The 23,958-nt window shown below is 38.2% G+C and overlaps 1 protein-coding gene across 2 annotated transcripts in view; it reads left to right on the plus strand.

The window, feature by feature from the left end:
- Nucleotides 1–23,958, plus strand: part of CSMD1 (CUB and Sushi multiple domains 1) — a 2,006,418-nt gene that overhangs the window by 324,360 nt on the left and 1,658,100 nt on the right. For both annotated transcript variants that reach the window (XM_032413252.1, XM_032413253.1), the window contains exon 2: nucleotides 21,728–21,944. In XM_032413252.1, the coding sequence (XP_032269143.1) occupies nucleotides 21,728–21,944 (217 nt within the window). The remainder of the gene's footprint in view (nucleotides 1–21,727; nucleotides 21,945–23,958) is intronic.

Here is a 23,958-nt window from a genome sequence, read left to right on the forward strand (position 1 = left end):
TCTTGATTTTATTGATTCTATTTTTTTGTTATTTTTTGTTTATCTAATCTGTGTATTATTTCATTTTACCTGCTATATTTCAGTTGATTTTTCTTTTGTTCTTTTTCAAATCCCTTAACATGTAGTTAGGTTGTTGCTTTGAAACCGCTCTTCTTTTTTAAGTTATGTGTTTACAGCTATAAATTTCCCAATGAACACTGCTGTCACTATCCCATATATTTTGTGTGTTGTGGAGTTGTTTTCATTCATATCTAGGTATTTTAAAATTTCCCTTGATATTTGACCCATTGGTTGTAATTCATTTTTTTAAATTGGTAATTTTATTTGCACATATTTGTGAATTCTCCTGCTCTTATTAATTTCTAGGCTTTTTTTCCCCCATGATGACAGGAAAAGATATCTTTTATTATTTAAACCTTTTAAATTTATTTAGATTTGTTTGTGGTCAAACATATGGCTTATCCTGGACAAAGTTCCATTTACACTTGAGAAGAATGTGTTTTCTGCTATTGATGAGTCGCATGGTCTATATATGTCCATTATGTCTTGTTGAATTATAGTTTTGTTCAAATTCTCAATTTCCATACTGAACTTCTGCCTAGATGTCTTATCCATTATTGAAAGGGAGTACTGCAGTCTACAAATATTATTGTATAACTGGCTTTTTCAATGTCAGTATTTGCTTCATAAATCTTACAGGTCTTTTGTTTGGTGCTTATATGTTTACAATTGCTATATCGTCTTGATGAATGAATACTTTTATCAATATAAAGTGTCATTTTTCTTTATAGATGTTTTTTGAGTTAAAACCTATTTTTTCTGTTATTAATATAGCCAATGAAAGTCTCTGGCTAGTATTTGCATGGCATATCTTTTTCCATTTTTTTAGTATGAACTTAGTTGTGTCTTTGGATATAAAGTGAGTCCCTTATAGACAGCATATAATTGAATCATTTATTTTTTTAAATCTATTTTTTCAATCTCTTCTTTTTTGAATGCAAAGTCTAATCCATTTACATGTAAAATAATCACTAATAAGGGAGGGCTCACTTTTAACATTTGCTATTGTTTTCTAAATGTCTCAAACTTTTTTTGTTTCTTAATTTTTTCCACCACTGCCTTCTCTTTGTTCTATGTTGATTTTTCTCTCATTTTCATCTGTGTATATTCTTCAGTAATTTCCTTAGTCATAACTATAGAGATTACAATTAACACCCTGAAATTATAACTATCCAGTTTGAATTGATACTAACTTAGTTTCAATAGCATAAAATATTCTCCTCTTATACCACTCTGAATCCTCCCTTCATGTTAATATTGTTACAAATTATATCTTTATACACCGTGTGCCTGTTAACATAGATTTATAGTTACTGTTTTATGCATTTGTCTTTTAAATCATGTAGAAAAAGAAATAAGTTAGCCAAAAATAGAATAATGGTGACTGTAATATTTACTATTTACCTTTCTTGGAATTATTTATTACATTGTACAACTTTGAGTTACTGTCTCCTTTTATTTCAGCCTCAAGGCCCCCTACTGGCATTTCTTGTAGGGCAGGTGTGCTAACAACAAACTCTTTCAGCTTTTGTTTATTCATGAATGTCTTCATTTTTACATTTCTGAAGGGAAGTTTTGCTGAAGAGAGAATACTTTGTACCAAGTTTGTTTGTTTTTCCGCAGCACTTTACAAATACCATCCATGACCTTTTGTCCTTAGTTTTTTCTTCTTGCTTTCATTGAATCCAGCAATCAAGCAGATGTGAAAGATTAGGGATTCTCTGGTCTTTTCTGAGAATTTAGCCTAGTCTAAGCGTGTATGTGATTCTCTCAATTTCCCACTATACACAGTGCTTTGGAATGTTCTAATTTCCCAAAGAAATTCTCTCCAGCTCTTCTTCTCAGACTTTTCGTGCTCTATTGGTTACATCAATTGTAGTATTTTGCCCCAAGTGGTTTTGTTTGTTCACTTGCCTTAAAATGTTTTTGAGAAATGCTGTTTTCTGCCTTGTGTTATATGTTAAGCAAAGTAAAGATGAGCCCATTATGTCAGTCCTTCAAGTGACAACCCACACAGAATAAGACAAACACACAGAATAATTTCTTCAATGTATTCAATGATTATGGACTATCTCAGTATACCTAAAGCTAAATTTATTAGATACCATTGTTGATCTGTTCTATAAAAAATTCAACTAATTCTCTATTTGCAACAATTATATTTGCAAGTTGAATGTGGCACTGAAAATCAAACAAATTCAAAGTTATCGGAATACTTGGGAAATGGGTTTTTAATTAAATAGTCAGTAAATGTACTCATCAGTTAAAGTCAAGTCCTTTAAACTATATATCCATAATATGGTAATATATAGAACTAGCTCTTCAAAGTCCCCCTGTGTCATTCAAATTAGAATCCAAAATAATAGTGACCTTATACAATCGTGCCTGAACTGCAAGGTTACTTCTCAGACTTTACTTCCTCCTATGCTTCCATTCACTCAGCTTACCTACCACTGTTGGGAAGGAAGAAATTTTCCTCTGTTCAAGATTCTTCTAGCTGGACTAAGAATTAAATTTACATGAGACAGATACATAGGAGAAAATCATATTTAGTTTCATACATCTGGGGAATCCAGAGACATGAGATTCCAAAGACAGTCAGGCAAAAGGAGGTATATATGCCATCCTGAGTTGAGGAGAAGGGCAAGGATCTGGAGATAGAAAGGAGATGAAGTCCATTAGTGGGAAGGTGAGAGGAGGTGTTTGGAAAACAAAGGTTGCCCTGTTATGCAGGTAAGTTTCTTAGATAAAAAGGAACCTCTGTTAATAGCTCCCCTCCCAGTATAGGTCTTCTACCTAAATTCTTTTTAGACAGTTGTGGGGAAACTTCAAAGTTTCATCCTGAGTCTTTGTCTTGATTATTTTCAGCTCAAAACAATCTGCATGCCATTATGTCCCATCTTGGTGTAGCTTGCCTTTGGCCCCTATACCCTCCTCTGTTTCCTGAAGATGTCCTCATGAAGATCTCCTTCACTTCCTTCTTTGCTCAAGGTCAGGTCCCACTGAAACCTAATTTAAATCTCACTCCCATTGGCATCCCCCCCTTTCCCTTTTACTCCATCATACATTTTTCTTCCATAACACTTCTCATCTCCTAACACAGCATGTAAGTTGTGTACTTATTATGGTCCTTGTTTATTGTCTAACTCTGCACTGAAATACAGAGTGCCAAAGGGCATGGATCTTTGTCTTTCTTGATAGAACTCAAGGGACTAGAACATGGAAGCACCTTACCGACAATATATATTTGATGAATGATGGAAAGCACTTTTTTCCCCATTGCTGATAAATGAATTAGCTAAACTCTAATTCATATTTTATTGTTGATGGCCTTTCAGTAATTAATTTTTATAAATCAGTTTTAATTTTGCTATAAATATGAGCAGCTGTTGTGCTTACCTTATTAAAATGATATTCCCATTTAATATCTCTTTTTACCCCACTTAGGTTTTATATTACTTCGACATTTCAACTAAATTTTTAAGGTGATTACATATCATATTTTCTACAGCAAATACAACAAATTTATGTACCTAGAAGCTGCTTGGCAAACACTTAATTTAATTAATTCAACTGTTTATTTCTTCGCAAAATATAAGTTGATGCATATATTATAATTTGAGTTTCTTTTTAAAATTCCGATCACCAAAGATTTTACTTCAATTAAATATAAAAATAAGCGAGGCTTCATGTCTATAGTCACATTTCCGTTCTATATAGACAATTCTTTTTGTTAACATCACTTTCCATCACTTTGTGTTACCCTGTTTCCTGGAGGCCACTTTCAAAACCTCAGAGGGTGGGTTGGAGAAAGGAAGTGGAATGGGAACTGAAATCAGCCAGACTATTAACATGAAAGGGGCTTCTGTTCCATGATAATTACAAAGAACAAACTTTCAGGAGAGAGCAAAACAAGTTCATGAAAATGGTAGTTGTCTACATTTAAGAAAAAACATTTTGATAATGTCAAAAGAATCAAAACTGAGTCTTAGTTAGACAAAGTCCTTAGAATTATTAATAGAAAAGAATCTATATGTCTCCTCTGATGGACAAACTTCGTGAAGGTTTAGACAACATTACAAGAGGTTGGAGGTATGTCTATGTATCAAGTGCTTGGTTATCCTCATTTTTAAGTAACAGTTAGTTACGTGTTGTCCTAGAGAGAGAGTTCCAGTTTGGCCAATCAAAGTCTACCTTCCAAAGTTGTCTCTCGATATGCAGAAGGGGCCCAATAAATAACCATCTTCCCTACCTCAGTTATGAATAAATTGAGAAATAAGGCAAAGATTTGAGGCTGAGGGGAACCAGCAAACATCAGGAAGTCTTATTACAAATTAAGTTAATGTTAGACACTTTATTTGATACTTATAGGCACTTGGTCTTCCCAATATGAAAATTTTGCATTAGATCATCATCCTTTCTCTCTTACACCCATTAAACTCCACCCATTAAACCCCATCCATACCTTTGAGAGTGTAAACCCTGTCTCTAAAAGAGCAGAGAAGATAGCACGCTGCCTAACAGTGGGAGAGAGTAGGAACCATGTTCCAAATTTCCACGTTCTCCTTCTAAACTCAGAAAGCAAATCATTTACTCTACCTCTCCTGAATTAGAGTTCGTGAAAGGGTTGGGTAGAGAGAGACAGGGATATCATCCTCATGAGGTTACCTCCACATGGAAGGAAAGCATGTTTCACAATCACTTGTATCCTTCCCATAGACGTCTGTATTTACTTGAGATCTGCCTGAGTCACTGTCTGAACTGAATTCTCAAGAAAGATTTTAGATACATTGGGAGTGCTAGATCCAGACCAGCCCAGAATAATGGTTTAAAGATGGGACAACAGGCAATGCAATAGACAAATAGAAAATGCACCAAACAAATGTAGTGTTAAATTGGCCCCAGATTGCAAAGGGAGAGAAAAGTGTTTCTGAGGCTAGTTACAGGACTTACAGAGGTTATTTTCAAACTTGGAAGACTGTAGTCAGTTCATGTACAGAGTCAACCTTAATACTTGGGTATCAAAACCCTGATCATGAGTAAATGAACCCAGCTCAATCCTAAAAAGTCCTTAACAACATACTTTGGAGAAAAGTGGCTATTGAGATATTTTTCATGAATAACAATATGACAAATGTGTCTTATTTAGGATCCTAAAAGCATGACACTTGATAAAGACCAGTTATTTGCAAATGCCTCAATTCAAATTCAAAATTATATTTAGCATGCTTTGGAGTTCCAGAGAAATGTGTTTGAAAATAGATTTACCGCCAATGTTTCCCTCTTGCCATTTGTGTCATGATTATTTTCAGCCTGGGGCAACTGAGCTACCCAAGAATCTTATTGAGATCAGGAACCCCTGCAGTTGACTTGACAGCCTGAGCTGTTATCTAGGACTATTTTAATGCATGTCATAAATCACACAAAAAAGTTTCTATCTTGAAACAAATAGAAACAATCATGATCAGGGGTTTCTAAAATCTATTTTAGAATGTCTGTTGCCTGTAAGTCTTTGCTTCATTTAAAACTCAGATTTCAGAACTTGCCTAGAGAGGGAAATAACATTACCTTCACCCATAACAGAAGCAGACAAGTTACTATTGTGAATTAAATCACAATAATGGAATTTTCAGTGATAGGAAAAAGATAGTACATTCCATGCATTATTGTGGCTGCATGAAAGATAACCATCAATCTACTTAATAGTCTGGGAAAGTGAAACTTTTAATTTTGTTGTGCATTAGTGATTGTCACCTTTCATCCATTGCTTGGTGGCCTGTGGTTCAAATTATCCTTTACCCTTATTAGATCTTCACAGATAAGAAATGTCATTTACTTAATCTCTAAAACCGTCACCTGGTGTTATCACCAGATAGTCTACTTCGGAAAATTTTACTGAATGGCCTGAATTTGTGGCGAGGGAACAGATAAGGAGCTCTGTCTCTCATAACCAAGTCCCTGCAACAGCAGCTTCCTGCAGCTACACCCAGGGAGGCTTTGTTTTTGGCCAGTGGGGCACACTCGTGCTGTCCCGTGGGCTGACAGAAGTGGCCCTGCTTGTCCCGTCCCACTCAACGGCCATACTCACTTCCCCCCAAAGCAGAACAGACTAAAAATCAGAAAGGAAGTCTCAGATGTTGGTTTGAAAAGGGCTTTCCCGATGTTAACAAGCTAGACTTAACAAGAAATGCCCGACCGCATCTTACAGTCGCTCCTGCCCTCCAGATACTGCGTTCGCTTTCCTAGATCATTTCCCCAGTAACCTCCTGAGACTTTTATGGTTCTTTTGAAGACTCCAATGAACGTAATCTCTAGATTCTTTAGGAATGAGAATAGAATTTATGACATCATCCCCTTCCCCTCCTCATCTCCTGTCTTATTAGTTTGATTGGAAGATGGTGTTAAAGGGTTGAAGATTCAGGCTCCTCCTGATTCTGTGCAGCTCCTGTATGTCTCAGAGGAAAAGTCTAGTCTTAGGGATGTTCCAGGTCAGCCTCTTCTCTAGGTTAGTGACTCGACTAGAGAATGGAAAGAGTCCTCCCTCAGATCTGATAGTCCTCGGACCTGCAGCACAATCTGTGTGCCTGGCTTGTGGGTTGCAGCCTTCCTAAAATAGGATTCTTTCATCTCAAAATCTCTCTGTTTCATTCCAAGAATCAAAACAGGCCCCTGGAGTAAACACGCACCTACCCAGATGGGGAGGAGACATGTGTGTTTAATTCTAAAAGAAGTGGTTGGGTTAGAGAGTCCAATTGAGATAATAAGGACAGGATGTCATCCTACACCCAGTAGAAGCTGACATAGTACAAATGTTCCCGGGAGATGTGCAAGAATCCTGTGAGGCTGTTAATCACCGGGACTGCATTTTGCAGCTGGGGACTGAGGAGCTGATAACCAGCAGACATTCAGTCCTTAGGTGCGAATGTGAAGTATGACTCCGAGCTGAGAAACCACTAAAATTGATTCTTTCTTCTCTGAACCCTTCTATTTGTTCAAAGTTTTATTTTCTACAAATGGTTGTAACCATGCTATATGGGGGGGGGGGCGCAGAAACACTGGAATTAGCTATAGTCACCATGCTGTACCTGACATCTCCAAGTCTCATCTACCTCATAACTAGAGGTACCTTTTGATCCCCTTTACCCATTTCGACTACTAACTCATGGTAATTAAACACTTTTTATCACTTATTGACTTCCCTCTGCTCCATGTTAGCTGTATGACATTGTTAAATTTGTACACTTTCAATGCTATGGAAGTTTTTACATCGCTATGATTTTTTTCACGGTTGAAAGCAATGCACACGTTTTAACTTCAGCCATTCATTTAGCATCACATGCTAGTTCCCTGAGACCTCTCCGATAGATTTAAATGTCTGCCTTTACTGCACCAAGCTCTGAGCAGTTAAATTGCAGATGGCCCCTTATCTCTATGTCTGTATTCCTTCTGGTTACAAATATTTAAGTTATAAATATAATCTCCTGTCTCATTTGAATAGTTAAAGCAGAGCAAATTAAATTAGTATGTTCCTGAAAAACAGATTCACTCTTCTGTTAATATTCTTTATCTAGGAAAAAAGCTATTTTTCCCCTGTGTTTATTTTTGGTTTAAAACCTTGGATGGTGGGTGCCTGGGTGGCTCAGTCAGTTAAGTGTCCAACTTTTGATCTTAGCTCAGATCTCGATCTCAGGGTCGTGAGTTCGAGCCCCACATTGGGCTCCACTCTGGGCATGGAGCTTACTTAAAATAATAAATAAATAAATAAATAAATAAATAAATAAATAAATAAATAAAACCTTGGGAGGTAAACTAGGGTAAAGCAGAAAGGACTAGAATTTAGGTATAACTCAAAAACTATGCTTAAAGGCAGGGGGAGACTTTTGTGCCCTCAAAGTTCTAATTAGAAATCAGTAAAATAAAAACACACCCAGTCGACTCTAGATCTTCTATTCTTCCAACTCAAGGCCCCAGATTTGAAAGGACGGTAATTCTTTTTGGCCAGAGTAGCTTGTTGGGAATCCTAATCCTCCATGGAATGTCAATATCATGCATGATTTGTTCAGAAACATTACCAAACCGAGATAAAATAAGGGGCAGAAGCCAGGGCTTTGCTCTATTGCACGCAGCGTGGGAGCAAAGTAAAAGTTGAAAGATGGAGATAGGCAGGTAAAGATCAATTATAGCAGCAAATCCATAAATGGAGCTTTTCCTTCAATTGATATTCCCAGAGCTGCTTAGTCAGTGTCTCTGTCTTATTTGTGCATATCTAGATATAACGCTATTTCACCTAAGACATGAGAAATTCTGATACCATTCAAGTTCTCAATAAACTTATGTCCAATCAGCTAACCATCTGGGTGGTGTGTGTGAATAGCGCCGCCCCGAAGTTGTGCAATATACAACCTGTGTGTCGACACCTAGTGTCCCCAGTCCCACACCTAAAAATATTCCTGAAATCCTAAAGCCCCCTCCTTTTTTTTTTTTTTTTTTTTTTTTGTAGTAATTCATATAATAGCTTTGGGTCAGAAGACTTATTTAAGGAATACAGCTATAACTAGAAATAGTTTTTGGCTTTCTCAAATGCCCAAATATAAACAGAGACAAAAACGCAGAATCCAGCCTTCAGCTCAGATACACAAACTCATTTTTTGTTTCTTTTTCAATTTACATGTGATTTCAAATTACATAATTACCTGGCTCCTCACAAAGAGCAGTAGGAGCATTCTTAGGATTTAGAAACTATCCTTTGCTTCTGTAGTACGGTTTATAAAAGTCATTCTTTTCCGAAAATAGAAGGAAGAAATAGTATAAGGTTTCTAAGCATAAGAGAATGAGCACAGGTGTTGAAATAAAATAACCTGGTTCACTTCCCCCATCTTCTGCTTGTGTGTGTGTGTGTGTGTGTGTGTGTGTGTGTGTGCGTGTGGCTTTGGACAAAGCCCTTACCTCTTTAGTTTCCCCATCAGTAAAAAAAGGAATGACAGTGTCCCTGAGAGGATGAGACAACTTATGGGAAGTCCTTACTACATCGTGAGTATTCAATGACCATTGTAGTAGTAGTAATACTTTAGTACCACTACTGTAGTAGTAATATCCTTTACCAGGTGCAATGGTCAGCCTGGTTCTTCTGCTCCTGTCCACTGAATGTCTAATATGTGCTGGGCACTGTACTTAGCACTTGAGCTGTAGCAACAGTCTAGGCTGAAGATACCTGCCCTCATATGGCTTCCAGTCTAAAGCACTTATGTCTTTAGGAAAAGATCACATAAAATAATGATGGTTTATCAATAATGACCACTTTTTCCAAATGCATGGCCAGATATAGCAGTTGCAGCCCACAAGAGAGGTTCAGGGCCAACGGAAATAGGTAGTCACAGTCTAGGTAATACAGTAATGGGATTGATACTTCACGGTTCTGGTGGACTAAGCATCCGTACTGAGAAACTGCTAGATTTGCTCCTAAAATCAATCTAAGGTATATATGGAAACAAATTCGTCACACTTTGATGTTGTTACCAGAGTAGACATGCATCCTTCCCGGCCATCCATAAAATGAACACTTACCAGATGAGAGGCACTTGGCAAGTAGCTCAGTCCCAGTCCTAGCTGAGCACTGAATCTGGGACAGTGGGCGTCGTGATGTCTCTCTGCCATCAAAACGGGAGTTTATCAGAGAACCCTTAGCCCCACAAATTCACTAGCTAAAATCACGAAGACTCTGAATAAAAACACAATTGTAAATGTCAAAAATCTGCTAAAAGATGAAACATGGTAGTGTGTGAAATCAGCCCTGTAAATGATGACATGCATCATACTTTCATGTGTGTAGCCACTGTGCAAAAATTTCATTTTTCATCCAGGTAGACATTAAATCCACATATAAAACTCAACATCATTTCATGGAGAGGCAGAGAAAGAAGGTTCATAGTATGCGCAGGAATGAGAGACGAGAGACACACAGAGAGCATCTCACTGTTTTATGCTCCTCAAATGTACTGTCACAGGACTAATGGCCAAGGCACCACTGAGGGCCAGTGGGTGACCAAGACCCTCTCAGAGGCCATTAAGAATCTGGGTGGCAGAATCATCTCCACATCTGAGGAAATGGGAACAACAGGGACATTAAATTGAGTCCTATAACATTTCAGGAGTCTTATAGGGCTCCCTGTCTATTTGCCCAAAGGGACAAATACATACAAACCTTTTTTTTTTTTTTTTTTTAAATGACAATAAATTTAAGTGAAACATTTGGAAACCAATTCTTTTATATTAAATCTATAAAAATAACTCTTAAGATTCTGACTTACCATCTCAGCCACTTATTCTGCATAGTATTAAAGAGCAGAGAAAATCATTACATATTTATTTTTTCATTTTAAAATTTATTTGCTAATTTTGCTAAGGATAAAAAAAAACTGTTAATGATTTCTCATGCTTTCAGACTCTAAATCTGAAAAGCTCCCCCAGCTACCGAGGACCTCATCAATTAATGTTGTCCTTTACCTTCCTCCCACCCAGAGACGTTTCATTGGCTCCATTCTTCATAGAACATATTGGACCAATGGGGTTTTAGCATGACTTTTTTTTTAAGACTTTATTTATTTATTTGTCAGAGAGAGAGAGAGACAGAAAGAGAGAGAGAGAGAGAGCACAAGCAGGGGGCGTGGCAGGCAGAGGGAGAAGCAGGTTCCCTGCTGAGCAAGGAGCTGGATGCAGGACTTGAATCCCAGGACCCTGGGATCATGATCTGAGCTGAAGGCAGATGCTTCACTGACTGAGCCACCTGTCCCTTAGCATGACTTTTGAACATTTCAGTTTCTCTTTGGAGAAAACTCACTCAATGTTAAGAGAAACCACACTGTTAGGATTTTAAAATATCTCTGGATGATCTAGAAATCATTCTCTGCTGTTCAGGAATGAAAGAAATAGGGAACGGAAGAGTAGTGAGCATCCATCTGTACATAAAGAATTCATGCAGAGGGTGGGGAGGCCCGTTGTTGGTAGAAACTCTGAGACACAGGGAAGGAGTCAGCTGGTGGTTTTGTTCTACCTTTCTTAACAAGGAACACTAAATTGATTGTACAACGTCGTGATTAAACTGTATCAGTTAACATCTTAGATTTGTAAAGCTCTATTTAAGGGAAACTTATTTCCCTACATTGATCCACCACCATTACCTTGAGAGCCTGATTTATGCTTCTTTTTACTTCTCATGTATTAAAGCAGGAGTATGAAATAACATTATTTCAAATTTGGAGAACAGTTCAAACCTAGTTATCCATAATGATGTGTTTCATTACTGGGAATTCCATTAAAAGATAAAGAAATATCTGACATCCAATTAAGAATGTTAATTGTACAGGCTACGGAGAGAAAGAATTATCTTAATTGATGAGTATGGTTTGTTTCTGTGAGAAAAGTAGAATTGGCTACAGAATAACCTGCAGTATAGAAAGATAGATTTGAAGTTTCTGAAAGAAAAGACTCAAATTTAGATGGGAACCTGTTTTAGGCAAAACATTATCTATTTAAAGAGTGCCCGTGTGGGATCTGGGAACCACAATAGAGTGGGGCTTTGTTTGTTATTTGTTTTGTGTTAATTTGGCTTGTTTAGTGGTATAATCAGCTTCATCATTCAAAATCTCTGAAGACAAATAATTTTGCAATTGCAGTCTTGGTATTTCAAGTACCACAGTGGGCACTGAGGGACCATATGGGCAAGGCACCAAGCAAGCATGGGTACCCCTTAAGGCACCTTTTAGAAATCACTACAAGAACCTGGCAAAGTAACCCTCATTTCCCATCTGGAAACTGAGGCTCATATTGACCAGGTGACTTGCTCCAATCCCCAATGCTCCATGCTGGAAATCTGTCACACTTTGGTATTGTTTGACCCAGAGACCAATGCTGTTTTGCCCCTACAGGATGCACAAAGTTCTTCCAATTCATCTCTGCAGCGTGGGTAGACATTGAATGACTTTATTACCATTAATGTAACAATTTTTCAGTTGGTGAAATCATGGCAGTCCTGGAATGAACTACAGTTTCCTCCCCTTAGTGCAGGAGCTCAGGAAACAACATTGACATCATATCTGTGCAGATCCAGGTCTGACTCACCGCAGCTTTGCCTTGCCCTGAATTATGACCCCCGTTAAGAAGGAAAAGACAGAGCTGCCAATGTACAAGCAGGGTTGCAAAGGAAAAATTTAGCTTCCAATAAAGCAGGGGATACTTAAGTTAGTCTAAGGAGCTCTCGACAATCAGGCTGCTAAACAGGATTGATATTACAGGACCCCTCTTCTTGGGATACAAAGGACAACACCGAAATCTGAATGCTCTGGGTAATCTATGACCTGACTGGAGTCAGCGGTTGAAGTTCCTTCTAGTACCACGACATTGTATTTTTACAGACTCTTTCTACCTGAGTGTGTATATAGATAAAATTTTTTTTTTAAAGATTTTATTTATTTGACAGAGAGAAAGACAGAGAGGGAACACAAGCAGGGGGAGTGGGAGAAGGAGAAGCAGGCTTCCTGCTGAGCAGGGAGCCTGATGCGGGGCTCGATCCCAGGACCCTGGGACCATGACCTGAGCCGAAGGCAGACGCTTAACGACTGAGCCACCCAGGTGCCCCTATAGATGAAATTTATGCCACCATTATCACTGCCTCCCACCGATATACCCAACTTGTCCACATACTTCAATTATTGAATATCAAGTGCCAGACACTATTCTAGAATGGGGATATAAACAATGCGGGGAGTGTCCTCACTCTTGAAAGGGTTACTATAAGTTACAGAAACAGGTAGTCAATGAGGAAACAGGGTATTTTCACAAAATGATAAATACAACAAGGAAATACAACGGGGTGAATGATAGTGAGCAATGATGTAGGGGGTTGTTGATTGAGAAGTGTATCTGCACTCAACCTGCATGAAGAGATGTTAGATATGAGAAGATCTAGGGGAAGAGCATTCAGGGCAGCTGGATAAGCATATGCAAAGGCCCTGAGGTGTGGACAAGCGTGGTATGTTCTAGGAAGGGAAGTAAATTAAGCAGACCAAACCTGCATGTGGTTATGATAAGGAACTCTACTGGAATGAAGAAAGACCATACTCTTTATATTAACACAGCCCAGGGAAAACCTCATCTTCTGTTATAGGTGGTAGAAATTGGGCATCCATGGTTCATATGTCCTGGTAGGTTCATATGTCCTGGAAGGACTACCTGTGTAGCCTTGTTCATAGGCTGTGGAGTCGTTAGGGATGAACTGATTCTTTGGCCCCATCTCAGGCTCATGAGCCTCTGGCTTTTCTATTTTCTTTCTTTTTTTTTTTTTTTTCCTTTGCTCATGTTGTGAGTAATCTCCCATAAGTGTTTGGGATTAAAACTAAACCAAGCACCCTAAGGCTCTCAGCTACAGTAGCCAATATTCAGCTGCTCTTGGTGCACTGAGAAATATAATGCTTTTAAACCTTCCTTCAGGACATGCTGTTCCTGGAAAATGCCTGAAGACCTTAATTTTGAAACACCTTAATCAAAGTCCTAGGAAGGGCATTTTAAGTTGTGATCCTTGTGCAATTAATCATTTTCCAAATAATGTAGACCCTGAAGTAATCAATGAAACTGTGGAAGATAATGCAGAGTTTAATGCATATTTGATTTGTTTACTGCTTCAAAAAGTCCTTCTCTGATAAGGGAAACCTCCACTTCCATCACCGACATTTGAAGGCCCTTGATATTTGAAATGCTGGACCCCCTTCAAAGTATGTGATACTCCTTAGTCATTAAAGACAATGAAAAATTCAAGTGAAGATTACAGTGAACTATTTCTTTTTTTAAACTTCAGTTACTACCTTGTCACATCACAAACAGGAGGCAAATTTCAGTCTCGTAGCAAACCTGCGGTGTGCAGTATTGTCTTTCCATAAAAATGTCAAAATCTGAGAAGCTTTGGATATCAAACATCTGGTCTGGCGGAAGCACAATTTCACTTGCATGGAAATGTGCCTAAGAGAGGACAAGCGTTAAATTGTTGCTTTCACAGAGAGGATAGAAGAAATGAATGGAGGTGGCCGCTGGGCATAAAAAGTATGTTTAAAAATTTTCCCTGAATTGCATTGTTTTCAAAATAAGTCAGTGTGGTAATCTGCACTTGTTGCAACAGGATATAAACTTGTTTATTTTTTTATGTCTCTCTTTACTGAGGTTTAGCTGTGATGTTCATATAGCTTCTGCTCATTCTCTGTGTTTATATACAAATTTATTTGCTCTTTTAAATGATACTAAGCCAGGTAGTTGGAATATAATTATATTCTTCCCAAATCTTCTTGTCTCTGGATTATTCTTCTGCAGCACCAGCGATCATCTATCACGTGACTGGTGTCGATGTTGGTAGATTTCAGTATGGAGTATCCTTTCTTTGCATGGCTTCCTTCACATACTGAACAATATAGACCGTATCTCTCTGGAGTCAATGAGCTGAATCACTGAACGTCAAAATGCCCCGGATAGGAAAATATTTGCTCTCAGAAAGGGGTTTTACATAGCAAAGGCATTACCTTATCATAAATCATTGTCCAAATAAATATAACAGTTAGCAAAACAGAAGCTAGGCTAGCTCCTACCTGAAAGGCTGTACAAGAATTAAATGAGATAGTACATGCCGAGTGCTTGGCACCTGAGTTTTGCAAAAAATGATATCTATTACTTTCTAAGAATGGGTCATCAGGGCCAGGATTGAGGAAAACAACAGTCTGAACAACTGTGGAATCTAGGAAGGCATTTGTTTATACACACACTCATTAATCAGATGCTTACAGCGAGCCAGGATGAATCACAGATGAATCACCTCAGCAAATACTTTCCTTTAGGAAATGAAAGGTGTGTGCTAAGTAGGAACACAGATTAGACAGCAAGAGTTGAGGAGGGGTACAGACCCCAGTGTGGTGAACCGTCAGAGCAAATAGGTGATGTCATCTCAGAAATGACAAGGACATGGTGCCATGTTCTCGGTTGAGTGTTTCCCAAGTAGGGAACTGTCACAGGGCACGAGAAACCCAGCCTCTCCCAGAATGTGTGTCGCATTCATGGGTACACCCCTGTTTAACACACATCAATTATACCCTCACCACCACTCGGTTTTTCCAGGGGTCTTCTTGCAGAGGCAGTGGTGATCTTATGGACCCTTGCAGAATAAAGATCAGCATCAACAAGCAAACAAACAAAGCAAGACACATCCTGGGTCCAGTTCTTGCTGGCTCCTGTTCATTCTGCAGGACTGGCAAATAGGTCATCTCAAACACGTGTCTCAGGTAACACAGCGCTACTTGAAACCGTGTCAGGATTAGAAAAGTGTCCAGTAGTGACAGCAATAGTTACCTTTGGTCATGGGGCTGTGAGTGATTTTTATAGTTTTAAATGCTACTTTATACTTCCCTCCCGCCCCGGCAATGGGCATAGCTCAGTTTTAGAGAAAAACTGAAGTGAGAGTTTCTAAATATCTGTTTCATCACTGTTTTATTGTGTGATCTGAGGCATTCACTGCAGTTCCCTCAGTGCTCAAGCAGAGGATTGGTGTCAGAACGCCCTCCCTCATTTCTGAGAGACTTGGGGAGGCTCTCGACTTCCATCCCCATTCCCCGTCTGTACCCGCCATGTTGCGGGACTGCTGTCTAGCCAACTGAGATTCTGTGTGAAAGTGTAGTTTTTGAAAACAGTGCCTCACTCCGAAAGTCCGAGAGAATTAAAATGCCTGCTGGTAATCCTCGATGCCGTGGTATTGAGGATCTCTAAATTGAGTAGAAATCTATACTAAATTAACTCTGTATGAGCCCCTGCTACCTAACATTCTGCTGATTACTTCAAAATGAACCAAGTATTTCACAAGGTATAATTTAACTGCTAGATGATTTAGATACCAGTTTCTTTTGTATCCCTGGCTTCATTGAGATATAACCGATATAACACATTATTAGACACCAATCCCTTCAAATTCAGGCATGTATTGAAATGTTCTGACTGGGTTTGTTTGAATCGTGGGTTCAACTTAGCTGTGGGTTCGGTTCTGTGTGTTTCTGGGTGATGCGTATTTAAAGTATGCGTGCCATTCATATGCATACACACAAACACTCTTTTTCTCCCATGGACATTGACATTTGATTTCAAGGTAACTTCCAGCATCAGTACTTGAAGAAAGAAGACCATTAGACATTTTCTTCTGTCATAATTGGATTTTCAATCTTGCAAGAACAACACGATTTTCACTAAAAGATTAAAATTATCTGCAGATTACTTCAGTGCCCTTAGGAAATATAACTTACAAAGTACTTAAAATAGATGCCCGCTGAGCAATATGTTAATGTGTGACTATGTTTACAGTATTTAAAAATGTATCCATCAAATTTTTTCCAGTTAAAATAATCTGCTTATTTTAAGCTGTTTTTAAGGTCCACATTTAAATGGAGAAACATAGATTTAAGCCATATAAAAAGGAAACATTTGTGAAATATTTGAGAGTTTTCTGTAGCAGGCCATTAGAGTATAAGAACCAAGAGGGAAAATCATATAAGGGAGACAGGCAGAAATCTTTGCTGGGAACATTTGAGGAAGAACCCCAACCTTGGTATTGGCCAATAGTGGGGCCACAGGCCAGACCCATACTCGATGCGTGACTTACGTAAATTCAGAGATGTATGTGATTGTTGTGTGTACTCTACATACATTCATCTGTAGCTGTATTTTATTCAACTGAAAGAACTTTTTGCTATTAAAGCAATCTTTCTTGCAGACATACCTTACCAAGATACCTGAAGTAACTTCTGGTACCAGTGGAGGACGTCATCTATAAGTTATTTGCATTCATTAATTATAATCACTCTACATCCTGGGATTAACCACTTGGAGAGTAATTTTAGTTTAATTATAGGTGGTGTTAGCCATTACGTTTGGTGAGTGTGTTATGAAGCTCGAACCCCAGACAGATCATAATGATGCTGAGGTCCACAACTTTACAGTAATTGTTATTAAGGAGATGTCTTTCCATGCAACACTAGTATAGATTTTGAATTACTCTCAGGGACTCTAGTCAATACTATTGTAGTCTAATGCTTAGACAAATAATTATATTCACATGCCATGTGTGTTGTTGTTTTTAAGTAAGAGTCGAGATGATTTAATGGGACAGAAGACAGTGAGTAAATTGCTGCCAAGTTCACATTCCCTAGTGGGACGGAAAGTTGCATGGCGTAAAGCAGGGTGGGGTTGTTGCTCCTACAAAGAAAGACCAATGAAATAGGGATTTTTTTTTTTTTTTTTTTTTTTTTCTGTAGCACAAAATGTTACTTCCTTATACCTCTTGAATCGGTGCTGGCCCAGACGAGAAAGCAGTCAGGGCTGCCGAAGGATTTCCATTTTATGATCCATTTGTTTCTCCAATTTTAGAAAAACCCCACTCTGATTCTGAATCTCCAGCTGCCTATAATCATTGTTTTTCTATTCTATTACCTTTTTCTTACTGATTTGTGAGACTTATTTATTATATTATGAACATGCTATTTGTTGAATACAAACATCCCCGTGTTTCTGTTTCTTTTTCATTCTTTCCTTTTAGGAGTATTACTTTTTGTGTTCTATTTAAGAAGTCTTGGCTTACCCCACAGTTAAGAATATTTTTTATGTTTTTTGTTTGTTTGTTTGTTTGTTTGGAAGCGTGATTGTTTTACAGTTCACATTTAGGTCTGCAATTCATAAGGAATTGATGTTTGTGTGAAATGTAAGGAAGGGATGGAGGTTTATTTTTCCCACCTGGATATCTAGTTGGCACAGCACCATCTACTGAAAATACCATTCTTTTTGTAGTGCACTGCACCTTTGTTATAAATCTAGAGTCCATATCTCCATGAATTTGTTTTGGGACTTTCTACTCTGTGCCATTGTCCATGTTTCTACGTTTGTACCAATTAAACGCTGTTTGGATTATTACAGCTTTATAATAAGCTGTGATCTTTAGGAACATAAGATCTCCAGTTCTGTTCTTCAAGGTTGTCCTGGATATTCTTGGTCCAGACACCTGCATCCGGACTGATCTGAGGCATAGGCACTTGAAAAGACCCCACATTGTTTGGAATGTGCAGCCAAGCCTGAGAGTTATTTTTTTTTTTTTTTTAAAGATTTTATTGATTTATTTGACAGAGACACAGCGAGAGAGGGAACACAAGCAGGGGGAGTGGGAGAGGGAGAGGCAGGCTTCCCGCGGAGCAGGGAGCCCGATGCGGGGCTCGATCCCAGGACTCTGGGATCACGACCTGAGCCGAAGGCAGATGCTTAATGACTGAGCCACCCGGGCGCCCCAAGCCTGAGAGTTATTGTCTAACTTCTGAGCAGTTTCTGGTGCTTCTGCCAGGGCCTGTGGAAAATTCTATCTACCGATCAAATGTGACTCATTCTTCAAAATGCACTTTACTAATTGGGACCCACTGCAGCCTAAATGTTATTCCACGGAGAAAATCTTAATATCTGATAATCTGGTTCAGCGTGATGGGTCTGTAATAGTAACTACCTTCCAGAGGACACTTTTTTCTCTTGATTTTTTTTCTTTCCTCCAATTTATAATCAAGTCTTCACTTTTTGATTTACTGTGAAGCAAGAACTGCTAGATAAACCAGAAAAGCTATTTTTCTTTAAAGACCTTTCAAAACCCCACAGCTTTGATATCTACTTGTTACAGTGTTATTGTTAGATTTAAATTTAGTGGAAAATGGGCTTCTTATTAGTTCTTTGTTTTAAACTCATAAATCCCTTTCATTAAATCTTTTTTTATTAAGTTTAGCAAACTCCCACCAGCCTTTGATAATATTCCTGTGAAAGACTTGACTCTCTGAGAGCGACTATTGTATTTTTTTAATATGTAAAATGTATTTGCGAATAATCTCCCGTTTGCAGTTCAACAGTAAAAGCTGAGATAATACTTGTATTCAGATATTTACACTACATATAATAATCTGAGTGTGCCCCGATCCCTCCCAAACTTTCCTATATTCCTTCTGTCAAAACATTTAAATACACTTAAGCATAGAGGTGGGAAATGTCCAGATGAAGAAGAAAAGAAAGCCTGTGGGCAGGTTTCAGTGGCTACTTACTAGCTAGCCCCAGGCAGAGGAAAGGCTAGAAGGATTCTATAGGGGTTACTTTGTTTCCTCCCATGATGGTGATATTCACAGTTAAAGTGATTAAAATGTGTTCATTAGGGCAGTCCAAACGGCCTGTCTGTCCTGACCTATTCATTCGGGCTAGTTGACCCACACATCGCCATGGCAGGCTCACGAGGACAAGTCACAGAATAGAGCATGTGTAAGCCACAGCGGGAACCGGGCAGCATGTCGCTGAGGCTTTCTACGTTAGACGTGGGAAGAAGGGAAAAGAAGGGGAGGGAGAAAAGGGTAGGAGTGGAATGATGGAGCACACGCAGGTGGATGAAGGAGGAGGGGTGTGAGGCAGGAGAGGTACTGGGCAGGTCAGGAAGGGAAGGGTCCTAGGTTTGTCTGGTGGTAGGAACACAGCGGATGAGCAGGTACGCGGCTGTCGCTAATCTCCCGGACACTGTCCTTTCACCACAAGTCCTTGTACATTGAATCCTGAGGCTACAATTTACAAAAAAAAAGGGGGGGGGGCCTTGTTCCTCGGAACTGCTCTTGAAATCTGACAACTGCCAGAGAATCCCAATGTTAAAATCAATACCATAAAATCTTGAGGACCCAGGGCCGCCTGGAACCAGCTCTTAGGAACAGTTTCAACCTGCTCAGTGGCTGAAGGCAGCTTTATGGTGCTCACTGTTCTTCCTGACTTGCCTCCATTATCATGTGATTTGGTTTCTGCACCAATTCCACCAGTAGTCAGGGCAAGAGCAGGGACCCAACCAACAAACAAGCAATTCTCAGGACACCAGCTGGCTGTCCGGCAATTCACCTCGTTCCTGCCACTGTCCACCTGCAGATAGCGTCAGATTTCACAGGTAAAGGGCTCAGATCTATGGCACCGCCTTCCACTCCAGACACAAACCCAAAGTCCAGGTTGTTACCTGTGTTTCTGACCCACCGGCTATAAATCAGAGGTTCCCACAACCTCTTCCTCAGGTTCCATGAATGTGCCAGGTGGGGCTCACGCAACTCAGGAAACCCGTTTACTCGCTAGATTCCTGGTTTATTACAAAGGATATTAAAAGATACAAATCAACAGCCAGATGAGATGCACAGGGCAGCATCATTCATGCTCACCAACCTAGAAGCCCTGGGAACTCCTTTCTTTTTGTGTTTTTATGGAGACTTCATTACATAGTTATGATCGATTAATAGGTATCATTGGCCATTGGCTATTTATCTAACCTCCAGCCCCTCTTCCTTGCAACTGACCCCCAACCTTACATGCTTCCCAAAAGTCCTCTCATTAACATGACACAAGACACTTTTTTTTCTTACCTCCCTTAGGAAATTCCAAAGGTTTTAGGAGCTCTGTGTCAAAGGGGACAAAGACCAAATATATATTTCTTATTATACATCTTATTATAAATCACCACATCACAAATGTCAAACTTGAACAGTAAGAGCAATCCTAATACAACCTATTAAAAGGAAGTTAGAATAAGAAGGGGGAAGAAAGTGTGGGATGTTCTGCACCCTGCTTAGGGAAGCCTGACTCTGAGCCTTTTCTTCAACGGCATCTGTCACAGGGATATGCAGTCACCCTCCCCTGCCAACCTCTGAATCCCGCCCATGGGAACAGGAAGACATTGATGGAGGGAAGGTCCCTTATTCTGATGGGCTGCTCCTTAATTTTTGCATAATTTAATTTCTCTTGTTTTATGCCTTTTATTTTGAACTGGGTAGATCTCTGCAGTCTTGTTTTATTCTTTGGCTTTATGAGACTTTGTCAGTGTAGGTAGAAATTGATAGTTTGAATACTGAGTGTGGTTTTCCCTAATTATTCATGTTGCTTCAGGTTGCTTCAGTCATTTAGATATACTAATATGTGTGTATGTGGGTGTAGTTTTATAATGGTTATTTGATCTGTCAACGTAGTTTCTCTGAGCAAGGAACTTAAAGGCATCCAGCATGATGCTGTGGCAGATAATTGACACCAAATTTGTTTCACGAATATGTCAGGTGGGTGTCAAAGAAGATATATTTGAAAATTACAGAAAACGTTTTTTCTCAAATTTCTAATATGAATTCCTAAATTTGTATATTTTCCTTCTTTGCCTTCCCCCCCGCCACACACATACCTTTTAGCACTGGGGAACACTTTTGCAATTTATCATTCAATATTTGTGCACGAAGGGTCACAAAATAAGTCATTATAAAAATTGGCCAACTAGGGGCGCCTGGGTGGCTCAGTCGTTAAGCATCTGCCTTCGGCTCAGGTCAAGATCCCAGGGTCCTGGAATCGAGCCCCGCATCGGGCTCCCTGCTCGGCGGGAAGCCTGCTTCTCCCTCTCCCACTCTCCCTGCTTGTGTTCCCTCTCTCGCTGTGTCTCTCTCTGTCAAATAAATAAAATCTTTAAAAAAAAAAAAAAAATTGGCCAACTGGTTGGAAATTAAGAAAAAAAGTCACAGGGAGTAAAGATAGGCCAAAATAATATGCTGTTTTTTTGTGTGTGTGCTTTCTTTTTCAGGTCAGAACTGTGGCGGTTTAGTCCAGGGTCCCAATGGCACCATCGAGAGCCCAGGGTTTCCACATGGTTATCCAAACTACGCTAACTGCACCTGGATCATTATCACAGGAGAACGTAATCGGATACAGTTGTCATTTCATACCTTTGCCCTTGAAGAAGATTTTGATATTTTATCAGTGTACGATGGACAGCTCCAACAAGGGAATTTGAAAGTGAGGTAAAGTATTGACTCTTTATATTACAGATTAGGTAGCACTGTTGGACTTAGATTCTGGAAGTCAATTGGAATTATTTGAATTTAATTATCAGAAAATGTTAGTTATAATAAAGTAGGCTTTTGTGGACACTTTTTTAATACTTAAAAACTTCTTATTGAAAGCAATCATTGTCTTCCTTTATAGACATCAAATTGTTGCAGATCTGTAAACGGTGTTGTCAAGGTAATTCAAGTAAAGTTACAATACACCATTGTTTTTAAGCAACCGTGGATTTGAGAGAAAAGTCACAAAGAGAAATGCATGTGTACAGTTCAGAGAACAACAAAAGGAACTTTTACATTGTCAGAGAATACACTGAATACAAAGAGTCTGGGAAGTGGGTGGGATAAAACCATGAAAGAACATTGAACTCTTTGGAGAATCTTTGGTTCACACAATCATGATATATTCCATTCCCCATTAGTTTTCTCTTTGATCTATGATCTTTACCGTAAAGAAAGAACAAATATTTTCTGGGATGATTTTAAGTTACATTTTTTTTCCCATTTATCAGCAAGAAAAAAAAATTGTGCCTGTACAAGTATATCCATTTTTTTTTTAATTTGTCAAAAGAAAGAGGAATGTCCCTTTCAAAGAAATTGGAATTTCTTAGGTAAACTTATGAACATTTAAAAAAGGCAAATAGGGCTTTATCCTCTGGTTTTAAAATTCTGTACCAATTAGAGATTGTTTGTTGAATATATGAAGCTTTGTAGAAAATTTGACAGTGGGCAGAAGAAATTGTACTGAAATGGTACTGTTGCTATTGTCAGCAGAAATACACACAAATCACATACTTAGTATTTTATTTTGTGGATTGAGAAAAGTCTCCAACCACAGAAAATTGTACATCTAGTTAATATATTAATATATTAAGGTATATATAAGTTCATATATTGAATATATAATGATATACTTTATTTGCACTCCCTTTATGCATTTTCAGATATACAACACCTTTTGGTTTTTCTGGGTCATTTACAATATCTGTTGTCTGTTTTTAGAAACTCGTTTCCACTTTTCCTTTTTGTCATATATTGCACTCAACTATCTCCTTTAGGAATTACTTAGGTAAACTTTCTCCTGTCTAACACGTACGGCCCTACACTTTGGATGTTTAGGAAAGTTTCTATGAATATAATCCTTGGTACTATGATGCAAGATTTCTTACCCACTTCCTGCCTTTCTAAAAATTAGTTATTTACTAGTTTTTATTCCAAATAAAGCATGATACTAATGGTGGTATGTTGTAACAATAGAATTGTAATAGAAACTGCGAGGACTTATTACATAAAAAAAAAACAAAATAGAGAATCCAATATATTCGAATATCATCATATGACTCTTTTTTAAAAATAATTCTCTTTCCATTAAGAAAATTCTCCATATGTACTCTTTAAAAATACTTCTTTGTCAATATTTCCATTTCTTAATTTATCTTAAAATTTAAAAATATTTTTATTTTATTATATATTTTATTTTATAATGTTTTATAATTATTATAATTTATAATTTTATTATAATTCCTATAATTCTGTCTTATTCTAAAGGAAACCTTCTTAAATGTCGATTCCCTGTCTTTAAACAATATATGTCCTTATGGTGACATTACTACCACTTTATTATGTTAACTATAACGTTTAGAAAACAACATTCCTACCATCTTCAGTATTTTAACAAGATCATCAGTGGAAATATTAAGGTTGGAATAACAAGATTCATTGTATTTTATTTCAGTGAATAGTATATAAATCGGCATCAGTGCCTCTACGGACTTTATAAATACAGGTGAATTATATGTAGGACATCATGACTTTTTTACTGACTTAGATATTTTTACTAGAGAAAGCAAAGCAAGCAAGGCTGATAAGAAAGAACTCCTTGGGTTCACATAAATAACTCAGTTACCTCCAATTTTTTGTTTGAGACAGAGAACAAATATTTCATATTTCTGCCTGTTTCCAGTCCTAAAGG

The sequence above is a fragment of the Phoca vitulina genome, unplaced genomic scaffold (genome assembly GCF_004348235.1).
Source record: "Phoca vitulina isolate PV1807 unplaced genomic scaffold, GSC_HSeal_1.0 scaffold15, whole genome shotgun sequence".
In the NCBI taxonomy this organism is placed as follows: domain Eukaryota; kingdom Metazoa; phylum Chordata; class Mammalia; order Carnivora; family Phocidae; genus Phoca; species Phoca vitulina.